Source organism: Parambassis ranga, chromosome 4 (assembly GCF_900634625.1).
Source record: "Parambassis ranga chromosome 4, fParRan2.1, whole genome shotgun sequence".
Taxonomy (NCBI): Eukaryota; Metazoa; Chordata; class Actinopteri; family Ambassidae; genus Parambassis; species Parambassis ranga.
In genome coordinates this window covers 8,184,653-8,200,202 of record NC_041025.1, presented here as the reverse complement: position 1 = coordinate 8,200,202, position 15,550 = coordinate 8,184,653, and the positions used below count along the sequence as shown (strand labels likewise).

The following is a 15,550-nucleotide window of genomic DNA, read 5'->3' as shown; positions in this document are numbered from 1 at the left end:
AAGCCAGGTTGTTGAATAGCTTCACCCGTGAATCTGCATTCAAACCCGGCCTAATGACGGCACGCTGCAGATGGCGACGCGTCAGCTTCCTAACAGCTTCTTTTACAGTTGTGTGAGTGAGTCAGAGCCGAGGAATGAAGCCAGCAGAAGCATGAGCCGGAGCCAGGTCCCTCATAGACGGCCGGCCCGAGCATTCTGCTTCGCCAGCTGTGTGTACACTGTGCAGTGTGTTGTTATATGACCCCATCTGATGATCTGGAAACCTGATGTTATAACGCCGCTTTTAGCACATCTCTCACCAGCGGTGGCCAGTAACTCAGAGCGGTTGTTTGTATTTATAGGATGACTACACACAATTTGCCTTTATAGTACACCAATTTGTGCCCACCAGCTGTTGAAAGAGGGAAAGGTGGCACTTCTGCCACTAAAAATAACACTTCAGTATGAAAATATGCCAACAGTGAACTGTGTGACATGATCATAGCACGATGTATTTGATTGTTGAGCATTAATGAGTGTGGTGTAGGTTTGAGTATATTGACGGGGTGGTTTGATCTCTAACCGAAGTTGATGCCATGCCTTCGGGTATTCTGAGAAGGGATCATTCATTTGATAGAGGTTTTATTAATGATCTTATGCAATATTAAATGAGAACTTGTTGTGTTGATGTACAGTTTAAAGGTCAGGAGTTTGGAGTCTATCCCTGCTTCCTCTGGAAGTCATTTCCAGTTGCCTTCAAGCTAATTGTTGGTGTCAATTATGACTGAGGTGAGATAAGGTTCAGCACTTTAATTCTGGATCCCTTCAATTCCTTCTAGGACCACAATAGCTTGCTGACCGGCCAGTTTTCTGCATGCTGGTACAGGGTTAGATACCCGAGTCTTGCATCTCACAGCACTCTGCTTTCCGGATGTGTTTTTTTTTCCTGCCTTCTCCCTCTGTTCCTCTTATCCTTCTGCCTTCATATGTTATTCCTCCAAACCTCTTTCTCTCACCTATCTCTCTCCCACACTTCTTATTCTCTCTGTTGCTCTCCCTGCTGCCTTCTGTCCTTCCCTCTGACTTTCGGCTGAGGCTGTCTCCTTCCCTTCATCTCTAATAGACACACAAACACACACACACACACACACATACACACACTAGTTTTTGAACTGTTTCATTAACCTCCTGCTATTCTCTTTCAACCCAATCTGGGATCGTTGAAAGAACCCAGTGAGTAAACCACTGTGCCTGCCACTCTTGATGTGTGAGCATGACAGCTAGTGACCAACGGGTGCAGCCAATAAAAAACTGGCACAATAAAGCCCACTTTTCTTTGGAGTCATCTGACAGGGCAAACTCTTCCATTCATTAGCCACACCATTAGATGGTTAACACTTTCAATTAACTCAGCACTGCTGCCTGTTTAGTATGCCTCTCACTATGAGATTACCCATCTCCACAAACCAACAGCTTTCAATGCGTAGTATGTATCAGCAGCAGCAGCTCGCTACCGGCTGAATTACACCCAGAATTCATAAGGCATTAGGAGAGATCGTTTAGAGAGATAGGGTAATTTCTGAAGCTATTTCCCACAGGCTAATGTTGTCTGGATATGTGGTCTTTTGGTGTGTTCAATCATAACAATGCTGAGGTCTAATGCAAAACAAGAGTTAATTCCTGTGGAGAGCATCTGCAGGCTGTGCACCACACTCTCATCTCTGTCTGCAACACACACAACAAATTGTGTGCAGCCACATGAAGCAGCTAAATTTACAACAAGTATGCTACTTTTACTTCCGCTGTAATTAAGAAATAAGGAAATCTTGTACTATTGTTTTCAGGATTAATGGATGATATATATTGTTGTACAGTACACACCATCTGTGTACAAACCATCTGACTCAGAAATTCAGCTCAGTCAGCTGTAACCTGTGTGTCATGCATACTTTTAATAAGGTACATATAGCTTTTTCTTAAAGCTCCAGTACAGAGCTTTTGTCTCCCCCCTCTGGCAGTGAGAGTAATTACACTAACACACTATGCCTACAGGTGAAGTCACCATGGAGCAAAATATGTTTTAATACCTGCACTAAGTGAGTAAGTCCTCAATGAAGACATACGGTGATTAATCAGCAAACTAATTTACACCTTTCTGTTTTTAAAAGTTATTTATAACACAACAGCTTTAGTAATCAGTTCAAGACTACGTGGATTCACTTTCCAGCAACAGATTTTCTTGGATTTAACCTCAGTATAATCTGTCTGTGTTTTCAAAGCATAGAATAATTTAATCACCATAACTGAGGTAGAAATATGAATAATTGCTCTGCTGCTTTGCAAACGGTGAGCAATTAGACACATCAACAAAGATCAGAGGGTTTGCTGATTTAAACACTTAAAGTCTTATGGATTCTTTGCATTTAGAGTCACTGTGAAATGTCCTCAGCATAGCTATGACCACAAGGTGGTGCTGAGTAAGAGTAAATAGCAGCTCAGGTGACACAGATGATGAGCCTAATGACTGATTAACCAATAGGATCGTTTGTGCATGTTTAAAAACACTTAAAGCTGCTTCTAAGCCATCAGTACAGTTTTTGTTGAAACACTAGCCTTTGATTCAGACTGATGCTGTTCGCTGTAGTTTTCAATATGTATTCAGCAACAGACTCCTGAAACCCCGCTGCTATAAGGAGCGGTGCAGGAAGTCATTCCGCCGTTCGCCATCAGACTCTATAACTCATCTGTGACTGTCAGAGCTGTGCTCACAAACATAGACTAATGCATCATCTGAGGTGCACTTCTTATATTTATGTTTATATGTCTGCTGTTACGTGTGTGTTTGTTAAGAGTTTTTCCTGTATTTATTGTTCTTTGTTGTTCTTTGATTGTTTTTATGTATGCTGCTGTTACTACAACCTAATATCTCTACAGGGATTAATAAAGTAATTCTTAATCCTAATCTTAGCGTGTTCAGTTTAAAACAGCAGGTTCTTTGTCTTTATTTATAATGAACATCTTAACAAGAAAGTGTCTTTTTCTTCCTCATTGATAAAAAAACATTCAATCTAATCAGTCCTGTGGTTTTGATTGGATTAAGCAGACCTTTTTGATGTGCCTCTGTGGGAAAAAGCACAGGCTTTGTTGTTTGTCTCAATAAGCTATGACTGAAGCAGTCCCACTTGTGAGTGAAAAACAGGCATCCTTAAAACATCTGCACTTAATGACAAGTCAAAACAAGAGGGCACCTGAACCCTTGGCTGTGACTGAATGTACTCATTTTGGTACAATATGTATTTGTCTGCTGTCAGTGACTCCATTACTAATTATACTAACTCATATTCATGCATGCTCACTAGACTATTGTGTTATCGAGTCGTACTTAGTTGCACACCTGTAATAATAAGTGACAAATGACAATATCTGCTCTGAAAAGGCCTTTACAGGCATGTTGTCTGAGGTGAAGGAGGACTACCATGAGAGTCAGGGAGCCGTCAGCCGCTCTGTGCACAGAAAATGTGAATCAATCATTCAATCAGGCTTGAATGCAAACACCTGTCACGGCTTTCAGAGTCATCCCTATCACTGCGCCTGACCGCCATTGTTTCATTTTGCTAGTTGCATCTCATTTTACCTCACTTGACCCCTCCCCTCCTGCTTCTATCTCAGTCCTGTTCAGGGGCCCTGACCTCTGTCACAGGCTGATAAATGAGAGCCCGCACCGTCCCATCCCTCTGTACTCATCTTCTGTTGTTGTAGGGTCACCTAATTTCAGTTCATGCTCAGAAGAATAGTCGATGATAAGGCCTGATGAAATGAATACAGCTCTGTCGTCTTCAGCGAAGTAGTTTGAAGGGTTCGGTCACTTTTTCTGTCATGTTGTACCACCATCCTTCTGCAGCGCCTGTCTGTTCTAACTGCCTTTACATCAAACGTTGTTTGAACAAAGGGATTATTTAGCTTTAATGTTCTGTCTCCTGAGGACTTTCCACTATTTGGGCTGTTGAGAGCACCGTCTGTAAAAAGTGTCGGTTTGAGTGCTTAGTTTGAACAAAAACATGCATTTTATTCCTGTCACAACCTGAAGTACTGGCAGCTATTTACAATGGCCTGCCTCTTATATAAGATGGAGTTTGCTATTTAAATGGCATGCAAAGTGGATTTCAGATGGGTTAGCATCACAATCTTGAGCACATTAAAACTATCTTTGGTGCTGAAATGCTGCAAAGGTAATCCTCCATAAATTATACATGTCATGGTGCGTCAAGTAGGACTTTGCTTATTAATTTAGAGACTGCGACTTTAATTTTGTACTATGCAAACTAATGGGGCTGCAGAGAGTACTCAGCAAACCATTAAAATGAGCAACTTCGATCACAGAGGTCATTGTGAAGCCATTTTCTTTTTGTCTTTGAACATATAAATAGCAGCACATACGCTGATAGCACACGTGTTTTTTTTCACAGTACAAGTCTGTCACTTGCTGCGTTTATTTGGTGCTGTTGGACTTGCCGTGAACTTGACATAATTACGCACTGCCAGTTGCTATGACGATGATATGGTTTGTTCTGCTGTGTTGGCGCAACACCAACACGCTCCCACTTAGACCTGCTCAGCCGTCTCTCCTTCTCGGCCTCCTTGCTCGCAAACAGTGGAACATGTGCAGCACATTTCCTCCACAGTCAAACATGAATTATCCACTGTAACACCTGCTCTGATTATAGACTTAGAACTATTAGTGGCAATTACCGACACAAATGTAAACATCCCGAGACATGTGAGGTCACATAAATTGACGTAAAGATGTGACAATTTTAAAGTCTAACCTGCTTTTTCGGAACATTTTTATTAATTTTAATCTGTAGAATCTTACCGTATATGCTTCCTTACAGTTTGTTTTAAAGTATCTTCTCTTGTGGTTCAAACTGACCTTATAACCAACTGTGTCACCTGAAAACCAGGAGAACTCTGTGACACAAATACACGACTCTAAGAACAATCTACTAACTTCTTAGAGTAAAGCACAGTTATGTGGCCCCAGCTTTGGTTGAATTCCCTTCAGCCTTCATACAGAGTACACAGATGGACGTCACCATGGAAGCATGCAGCTTCTGTCTGCATCATGTTTCTTTAACATGTTACACAAATCAAAAACAAAGTGCACCAACACACACGTTCAAATCAACTTTTTCAGTTTTATTATATTCTAGAACATCCATCATTCAGTAGTTGCAAATACTCTGTGATAAAGATTGTGTGCAATTGGAGCTTAAAGGTGCATGTAGGATTCCCAGCATTATCTGTTTATTTTTTGCTTATTGAGCCCCTGAAACTACTCTCAGCCAAATGAAACATGCTTAGGTCTAAGCTAAGATGCTATCATAAAATAAAGCTTAATGTATTTAAAGTGCAATTACTCTGGAGCTAGTGCAACATTTAGGCTCCTACGTGCCCCGTTCAGCTCTGATGATGATTTTTGCCAGGTTTTAGTTGGACAAAAAAATAATGACTCATGTTGTGCCAGAGCTTTGCTAACGAAGCGATGTTACCCAGATGCAGGCGGTTACACTTGGTACAATCAAAACTTCCAGGGCATCCTGGATATTTTTCCACACAGTCAGCCACATCTCACACAGTAATGAATGTTCCCGCCCTGGCATCAGGATTTTGGCTCAGACTGTACATGCAGGGCTCAGAGCTCAGGAGTCACAGCAGGGGCCAAATGTGATCACACACATACTCACACACACACATAATAAGAATATTTATGGCAGACTCTCTGATCTGAGGCTGCCTGAATGATGATCAAGCTGCTGTTTAATCTTATACAGACAGATGTGCTACCACACTCACAGGCAGATGACTGACTGAATGGAGAAGAAAGAAAAAACTCCCTAATAAAGATGTCACCCTTAATTTTACACAGTCTTGTGTGTTCTCTCTGGCAAATGTGCAAATGAGTACATCTTGACTGAGTGTTGTTACTTTAAAAGCTTTGAATGGAGTCTGGCTGCTAGGCGACAGTTGCAGTCAAATCTAAAATTGCATCCCTCTCCTGCTTTCAGTTTTTAAATCACCTTCGTGGAATTCATGGGGGTGCTGTTGTTGCTCTCCCTCCTTGTCAAACTATCTGTGATACTTTTTGTAATTTCATTCCCACCTGCTGTTTCATCTTTGCTCTTGCGGAAGCAGTAGACTCCATAGAGGCGGAATTTTTTATCAGGGAAGCCCAGGTGTCGGACTCCTGGCTGGGATCCTCCACAGCGAGAACGGGGGTTGACTATGGGGTAGCGGATGCTGCCATCCTCCAACCAGCCAGCTTCACAGCGGTCCAGGAGCTGAAACTTCCATGCTGCGTACAGCTGACCGACTTTGGCCACCGCTGAACCATCTCGAGTGCATGCCTTCATTGCCTCAACATAATTCACTTTCTTAAAGCGTTTCAGGAAGTACACTTTGCCTGCAGGGATAGTGTGACAGAGAGCAGAGGGGGACGGTGTTTGTGGTGAGAACATGTGAAAGGGCGAAGGAAAACAGGGACAGTGCTGTGTTCAAAGAGGCAAAAGAGAAGGGAACGAGAGAGGGAAGCCCCCAGAGACCAGCTGAGCCCCGAGGGTTTCAGATTTTCTGGTCTCTGTGTTCAGAATATCAAATCATTCCAGCACCTGCTCAAAATGGAAAGGCAATAAAGTGTGAACAGACAGGACCCTAACTCAAAATTACTCCTAAAATGCTTCAATTTTTGCTTCCATCTCATCTCTCAGGGGATGTTTTGCCTGGCAGTATTGAAGACATTGGCACCCTGTTTGCTAAAATTGTCAGAACTGAGCAGAATCAGAACAAGCAATAAGGAACCAAGAATAAAGAGCTACTTTTTTCTCCCAACAACTGCTTACAAAAATCATGTCTGCAACCTCAGCTTTGCACTTGGCTCAGCTATTGATTTTATGCTTGTTTATATGACTGGTGGCTATTAGAGAGGCAGAATATTGTCTCATATCTCCCCAGGGACTTTCAGTAAATACCTTCCAGCTGGACTGAGACACAGTATCGGTCACGACCACTGCTGAAGCCTGCTGCCCACAACAGACTGTCCACAGTAATTAACACACAGGGGAAGCCATGAACGAATCGTTTAAGGTTCCTGTCATACTACCTTTTTCTCACTGAGTAGAGGTTCCAGAGCAGTGTGAGATTCAGATGAAGAGCATTTTTAATTTATTTAGACATTTCGTGGAGAATGATATGACTTTAATCAGACCTCATGTAATGTTTCCCAAACTCAACATCTTTTTCCTCATCACGGTTAAAGACAGCCAGTCAATTATCTTAGCCCATGTACCAATAGCTGTGGAACTGTGGTAATAGTACTGCATAAATAATCCAGTGACTCTTATTTCTATGTTCTCACCCTGTCATACTAGTTGGCAGTAATGCATGACTCTGGTGCAACCTGCCATAAACCAGGAAAACACAGTAACCGCAATTAGCACGGCGTGTGGTTACTACTGCCGAGTGACATCATGACAGAGGAGGAGATGACAGATGAGGGCGAAACACTCGTTACATGAATGTAACACCACCAACCTGTCCACCCACCTTCACCTCCATCACCCAGTGAAGACTGTAGCAGCAGCTGTTTAGTTTTCTAGTCCTGAATATGTATTGTTACATTAGGGGTCTCGGCTGGGTTGTTAAAGCTAAGCTCTCACAGCACTTTCTCTCTCCTCTGTGGTTTGTGAGAACCAGAGATGCAGGTCAGCTAATGTGGTTTGACTTGACTGACCAAAGCTGAAAACTAACACTCACTGGAGTCTTGGCTCAGACATTTACCTTCCCTGAGTCTAGTTGTCCTGTTCAATCCAGCACGTCAATGTTCTGTTTATGCTTCAGTTTGTATTTAGCGGTGCTGGTAGCTCCTTTATTTTCCCTTCTAACTATCTTAGCTATTTTTCTGTGATAAAGCAAACGTTATTTCACTGATGAGCAGTTCATTGTTTAAAAACTCTGATGCCTCCTTAGCGTACATACATGTGGACGATGTCACATGTCCAACTGCCCTGGGCCTCCACATTATTTTCATGCAGTAAGCCAGCCTCTATCTTTCCCCAAAACTATTTTTTTATAAACCTGGAGGTGACGTGTGCAGACTCTCTGCGGGAATGTGATGTAAATCAAAGTACTGGGAGATGAAAGGCGAACCTCAGCACCCAGAGGACACTGTGGCCCTAGCAGGGTTGAATCTACATAGCCTGATTTAAATCCAATGGCCTCAGGCCTGTAAGATCATAGGCAGAGATCAGAGACATGCGCCTGATTCCCCCCAGTCCAACACACATGATATGTCCTCCATCTATACAGCTACACAACAATCCAGCTCACTCCCGCTAATGAACCACAGACACAAATACTATAGGTGCTATATGTGCTTTTGGTTTTATGGCTTTGCAGATGGACATGAAGTGCAGAGGCAAACCTACATACTGTGTCTCTGTCTCACCGTTAAGCTTGGAAGTGAAGCAGAAAGCATCATAGCGCTCATCCTCCTTGTGCCTGTAGCCATAGTTACGAACACCAGCTGGGTTGTCCTTACGACCACACTGGTCTCTGGGATGGGAGATAGGATACTGGACTGAGCCATCCTCCAGCCACCCAGCATTGCACCAATCTAGTCCATCCAGCCAGGCCTGTGGAAGATGATAATATAGGTTAGTGGGTCATATGAAAGAATGTTTTTCAGACTGTAGTTTATCTCTGATTGTGGTACAGCTTCTTATAATGGAGGGAAGAATCTGCTCTAAAACTTCTACATGCATACATACAGGTCCGAACCAATAGAGAGTATTTGAACTTGCCTTGTGCAGTTGTGAATGAGAGGCCAGGATGGCATCCTGCTGTTTGCATGCATCCTCAGCCTGGTGGTAGTTGAGCTTATAGCGCCCCTCACGGGGGTAGTAGGGAAACACCACTCCTACAGGGAACAGAAAACAGAACTACTGTTGGCTGTGAGGCAACATTTGATATTTCACCACCCAATCAAGTATTAGACATTTCATCATCATCATTATAACATCTTTTCTGGATGATTTTGACCTTCTAAATCAAGGTTGACAAATCCAGTATCATCTTCCATGTCGTTGGTAACTTCACACTCATAGCGTCCGTAGTCCTCCAGTGTGACATTCTGGATGATGAGTGAGGCGTCACTAGGTCCTGCCTGCTCCAAAAACACACGGCCTCGGTACGATCCGAACACACGCTGCTGCCTGCAGCAATCAGACAGACACTTTATCTGAGCAAAATTATTCTGAATGAGCTCAGAGGATGTGTGGAGAACTATCCAGCATGTAGAAATGAAGTGCTGGTTTTGGTCCCACACCTGAGAATTCATTAAACGATTGATAAAAGATTGATTATAGCTTTACCTTCCAAGTGCTACAAAGACATCCTCAAACTGCAGTGCATCTGTCACTTTGGTCCATTTGATCCGAATACGAGCAGGGTCAGTGTTCTCGGGTTCGTGATGGTATCTGCAGGGCAGAGTGATGGAGCCACCCCGGTGTGTCACCACTTTTCCAGGAGCTGTCTGCACAATCACCGCTCCTGTGTCATCCTCTGAGGCATAGAAGTGGAAAATGAAGGCTGGGTTTAAGTGATTAAACATTTTCACTGATCGTATGCTTTTTGGTTGATGATTCTTTACAATAAATCTTATCTGAACAGTGCAACTTGGTCAGAGAATGCGTCACTGATACGAGAATTAGAAACAATGTAGGAAATTTACCACTACATACAAACAAGTGCTGCCATGTCCTTATAATGTTGTTCACAATTATCCATGACATTATTAATGCTTATAGCTGTAATGGTAAATCCTCTTTGAGAGGCAGGTCATAGTGAGACGCCTCCATAATGTATCTGCTAATAGAACATGTGTCCACTGTGCAGTGTATTCACCCCACTGCCTTGATCTGTCATCAGATTACCCTCTCCAAAATTTTAACCTTCACCTCTGCAGAGTGTGATTCAACAAAATGACTCAGTGCTGAGTGCTGAGTAATAAGATCTACTGTGTGACCAGGCAACCAAAGAGCATGCACACAACAAGTGTGACGTGACAATTTAAACATTTAATGAGCAGCTGCAAGAGGTTTTCTGCTATGTTGTGACCAGATAAAGGCACCTACAATTATCCATGCCAGGCAGCAATTAGTCCTGTCACTGCTTAAAGCGCTCTCTGCCAAATTGTTTATCACCATCAGTAGTGAAAGCACATCAAGTGTTATTTAATGAAAACTTTAGGCACATTACTTCCTGACACTAAAAGGTGTTCTGCAACACACAAACAACAGAATGTACTGTTAAGATTTACAGACATATAGCTGGCAGTGAAATATAGCAGCATGGGAAGAGTTTTTTTGCTGTCCCTGCAGTTAGGAAGACTGAAATGTAAACATTCATGTGTATGATTATTTTAAAGCATATTTACTCAAGATGAAACAAAGTAGCGCGTAAATTTGGCATTTATCATGCACCAAGTGGCCTCATCGGGTCATGATCCTGCGTTCATTGAGCTCTGTTCTCATTTAAATCCTTGGTTTTCTTGGTTATTTTAGTGTAATTGTCATCATTTTGGTTGTTTCCTGTTTTATTTTGAAAGTCTTGTTGTCCTCGTGTATTTCCTTGTGTTTTACTTCCTCTTGTGTTCCCTCCATTTGTGATTACCTGATTGTGTTCACCTGTGTCTCGTTACCCCTTGTGAATGTGTCCCCCTCTGTCCTCGTCAGTCTGTACTCTAATGCATTCGACTTCTTTTCACAGAAGATATTCATTATTTACAACATGCAGTTTTTGTTACTTCTGCCCAAAGTGTCAATCAAACCCACACACACACAGTGAATAGCTCTGAGGGGCCATGGGAAGGTCGCCAGCTTCAGTAAAATATTTTAAAATCTTCTATTCAGGAAAAAAATGTCTGCTCTCCTGTTGTCTAATCACTGTTTTCCTGTGTTCATCACAATTTTATGTGAATAATATTTAATGCTGTATCAACCTATTTTTGTACATATTGCTGTGATAATTTTATTGGAAACCCCGTTATGATGATACACGAATGGACGAAGACAGTGACTCAGAAATATGTAATATATTATTTATATATTATTTATTTATATATTATTTATATATATAATATAATATGTATGTACAATGAAATGTGAAATTTATGTTTGTCTGTCATGGTTTTGAGTATCAGCTCTTTTATTTTGGAAGGCACTTCTCTTGTGTTTCCTTCTTCCTCCTTTTGTTATTTTCCCTCTGAATTTTGCATGGACCATTGTTTTATTATTAAATCGGCCCTGTGAGTATTTAGTATTTGTATGCTCCTCTTTCCTGTTCCTGTTGTTATTTTCCAATAAATCCTCCTTCGCTGTGGTTTGTTTGTTGTGTGTATTTATCTGTATATAACCACCATGCTTCCTCCTTTTCTCTTTACCTGCTTGTTTTGACGTATTGGCCTCCTGTTTGATGGAATCTGCCCGTGTCTGTGTATGAATCCTCATTTTGAGCCTGACATTTTGAGAGAGACATTTTGTCAAGCATATTTGTCTCTAAGTTTCAGTGGATGCTACAAATGTTTAGAGTACAGGCTCATCTTAGTGTAAGTGGAGACCTCCTCACTTTGTGTAGAACACATGAATGGCTGAAATGTCCTTACCGAGAACATGCACCACTTTTCTTCTGCCTTTTTCTGTATCAGCAGGAAGGGAAGACACCGAGAGTGCAGAAGTCAGGATGAACACCACAAAGAACATTTTGTCAAAGGCTGGTGGCTGAGGCTGCTTTGAGAACTGCAGGAGAGGACAGATCATAGAAAAACAGCACCATCACAGACCAATGAGGAGAAAATTGAAAAAACAGCACAGTTACAATAAAGACCTGAAAATATGTCTGTTTATATTCTGGTAGGTCTTTTTTGGAATCACGTCTGCATTCCAACTTTCAGTTTCATGCTGAAACTCAACCAGAGAAATCATACTTCAGCTGCCAAGCCAAAAAAAAGATAACAGACAACTGATTATTTCCAGGTTTCTGAAGAAAATAAGGTTAGGTGACTTGGCTTCGTTTGGTTTGAGAGAAAGAGACATGCTTGAAGAAAACTGAGAAGTCTGCCTCATACACTTCCTAAAACCTGTTAGCTCACATTCACAGCATGAAAAGAAGAGAAATTCCACACTGAAAGCTTGTTTGGTTCTTTTTGTTTATCTGTAGTGCCAAATGTCTGCAGGAAGTGTTTGAAAAGTTTTGAGGGGAACTTAGGTCAGTAAGAACCAATTATCAACAAAGGACTATATGCACATAGGAACAACAACAGAGTCATTATATTTACTGAAGAAAAATAAACCTGGCATCTGTTGTGCTTCTTGGAGACATATTCTGTATAAAGTCTGTCATAAACATTGTTCTCTGGCAGGAACCAACAAAAGATTACTAGATGGCACAGCTCGTCCTGGATGGTGCTGCATTTTCTGGTAAAGTGCTCATTATGGGTGCGTGTGTAATGCTAGCACGGAGTCCTGCTGTTCCAGATACAGGTTTTGACCCAGCATGTGACACCAGTGATGCTGCATCATTACGTTAAATCTATGATTATCTACAGGAGATACAGCACTCTGCAGAGCACGACCACAAGTTCATCACTTTGTGCTCATTCCACTGTCTATGTAATACAGTCCTCACAACAACAGTGGAGTCAAGTGGGGGTGCTGCTACTGTATGCGCTGCTATAGGTCTGCATTGTCAGTGTCACATATGAGTAATGACCTCCTGAGTAAAACGGCACTGCTGCAGTGCAAACAGTCTGGTCATGAATTTAGGCCACAAGCAAAGTTAGTAAAGCAGCTCTTTTGCATGCACACAATATAACAGCCATTCCTATCAAGGTTAGTGCAGTGGTCTTCCCTGCAGTTTTACAGTCATGATGCACAGCATAACAGAGCCACAGCATCTGAGCACAGACGTGATTTGAACTTACCATGACTATCAGAACAGGATTAATGCCTGGGTGAAGCAGATGGGAAGCGTTTTACTCCTCTGCCCGGCTAACCGTTGCTCTGCAGCAGCACTCACCTCTCCCCCTCTCTCTCTCTCTGTTTCCAGTCCCATCACTGTTCTACTCGCACTGCAGGGGAACCACCGCTGTTTGTGGGTCCCGCAGTCCTCCGATGACGCAGCAGATATTTGACTGTGCACTGTGTGTGGATAGGTCTGTCTGTGCATTTGCAGATGCTCATTAGAGCATTTACTGTCACTTTAGTTCTCTCAGTGAAACCTTGTTTAACATTCAGGATAAACAGTCTTGCTATTACAGAGTGATCAGGGCCTGTTATGAAACCATTATAGAAAATCAAGATGGATTGTTTTTGGGAAAACCAATCAACTTTATAGCCAAGGAGGAGAAAGGCGGTAATAAATAGAGTTTCTTGATTCTTGGTTTTTATACTCAGTTATATACAGTTTGTTCTCTCTGTGTGTAAGACTAATCTAATCCATGCATCAGTATGAAGCTTGGTGCTCATGACCGTGTCAGCTGCCCTTCGTAAGAGTACTTTTTGTGGTTACTAACAGCTCACAGCATACAGGGAAAACCCCAAAAGACCTGCTGGGAAATACTCAATACTCAATTTGGCTCTCATTACAGGGACTCAGATCCTTACCTCAGTACAGAGTCTCCCCTTTTTGACAGTGCTTTTATGTAACCTTGGTCTGCCTGTGCCTCAGGTTACCTGCTGAATTCACTGCCAACAAACTAGATATCTTTCCAGCTTTCTTTGATGGCCACTCTCTGAGCCCTTAGCCACTTTACTGTTAGTCATCACCTCAATTTGTCCTGTCTGACCCAATATTAACACAATCTACCAATCATCCGCCCAGCTCCACCAGGCTGCTGTTGTCACTCTGCCCTACTTCATGGACTGCTCCTTTAAAGTCCCCAACCCTCCCATCATTATCTGTAATCACATCAAACTTTTTTTGCAGTTTGTGTTAAGTCTTGTTTTTGGGTTCTCAGGTAGGAGCGTGCATTCCTTAAGTTTTATTGATTTAGGAGCAGGCAATGTCAGCTGCAGTAAGGCGGGCCTGTTTGTGTGTTTATGAGTTTCTTTTCTGCATCCTTTCACCATGGAAATAAAGAGTTAAACAACAGCATCAGTGGTGAGAATAAAAGTCTTTCTTGAGAACCACAGAGATGCTACCAGACCCTTCCATGAGCATGATGGTAAGGCCCTTAATATGAGTGCACCATACAGTGAGAAGAGATGGGCTACTCAGCAAGTGGCAGCTGCACTTTGTGTTAAACTTGATGGCTTTCTTATTGCATACTGTTGCTGCTGATATTCAAGTTGACTTGCAGTTTGTAGGAGAGCAGAAAAGAGGATCTGTCAGCTGCTCTGCAGCTTCTATTGCAGATCTATGTGGCATCACTGCAAGAGCAGGGCCCACACTCTGAGGCGTGTGTCCAGATTCTCCTTAGAGTATCACAGCACTATCTGCATGAGATGAAGCAAAAGAGGAAAAATATGCACACACAGACAATGAAGTGATGTACTGTGGGAGTGAGAAATTCAAGGTCGACAGCACTGACAGCTTGCTTTCAGGCCTGAGCCAACAGCTGATTGCTTTGCAAAAGTGCTGTCATGTCGTCCAGTGTTATTAAACATGCTCTTAAATGGTGCGTTGGTTTCACTCTAATGAGCAAATATTCTCTGTTTTGTAACCACAGTATCTAGACAAGGCTTTTGCACACGAGTTGCTCCAGTTTGCTGCCCTTAGAGCAAAGCAGAGACAGATTATCCTCCCATAAATCTATTACAAGTTGAGAAATAGACTCCAGGCAGCTTTTTTCCAATGCTATTTAAACACAGAGGATTTGTCTAAGATTACCTGTTACCTAGGAGGGAGGTAATTTTCTCTGATGAAATGCATAAAAAATGAACTGAGAACAACCAGGGGCAAGAAACATCTATCACCAGTGATTTGGCGAGGTGGATTTTGAGGATTTAAAAGCCCAGTTTGTAAAAGCGAAATGAAGGAAAGAATTTGATACAGGTGCATGGAAGGAAGAAATGGTTTCTTTGGACAAAGATCTGTGAGAGCTGTGGTGTTTTTAGTTACAGCATGTTACTAGTTATCAGTTCATGTGTACAGACGTACTGCCTGCAAATTAGCACTACATTTTAATTCACGAGTTCACGGGTAAATATACACTAACTGCAGACAGCATGAGCCAGATAAGGAAGACTGGTCCGTATCTATCCATCCATCCATCCATCTTCAACCGCTTATCCAGAGGTCCATATCTAATGCATCATTATTCATTTGACATGTCTCAAATATACATACTTATATACCTGTCCCAGGTCACATGGTCAGCATCAGCACTTTTTTAACTAAAAAAGGTGCACAACACACTTCAAATTAGTTGGTAACCAAGACACAAAGCATCTTTTGTCTCAGTCTAAACTAGGACCATTCATGGTCACCATATTAGCTCTGTATAGCAAGAATAGAAGAG

General features: G+C 42.1%; 1 protein-coding gene across 2 annotated transcripts; it reads right to left on the bottom strand.

The window, feature by feature from the left end:
- Positions 1 to 5,241: 5,241 nt before the first annotated feature.
- hapln4 (hyaluronan and proteoglycan link protein 4) lies at positions 5,242 to 13,176 on the bottom strand. 2 transcript variants are annotated; one of them, XM_028403980.1, is made up of 7 exons: positions 13,013 to 13,176; positions 11,696 to 11,828; positions 9,405 to 9,594; positions 9,073 to 9,245; positions 8,835 to 8,950; positions 8,480 to 8,666; positions 5,242 to 6,439 (listed from the first exon to the last, which is right to left on the bottom strand). In XM_028403980.1, the coding sequence occupies exons 1-7, from the start codon at positions 13,013 to 13,015 to the stop codon at positions 6,048 to 6,050; spliced, it is 1,194 nt and encodes a 397-aa protein (XP_028259781.1). In that variant the 5' UTR covers positions 13,016 to 13,176; the 3' UTR covers positions 5,242 to 6,047. The 2 variants fall into 2 exon arrangements, with proteins under 2 accessions (XP_028259781.1, XP_028259782.1); XM_028403981.1 differs by lacking the exon at positions 13,013 to 13,176 and adding an exon at positions 11,474 to 11,547 and having other exon boundaries at positions 11,696 to 11,809.
- Positions 13,177 to 15,550: the final 2,374 nt, after the last annotated feature.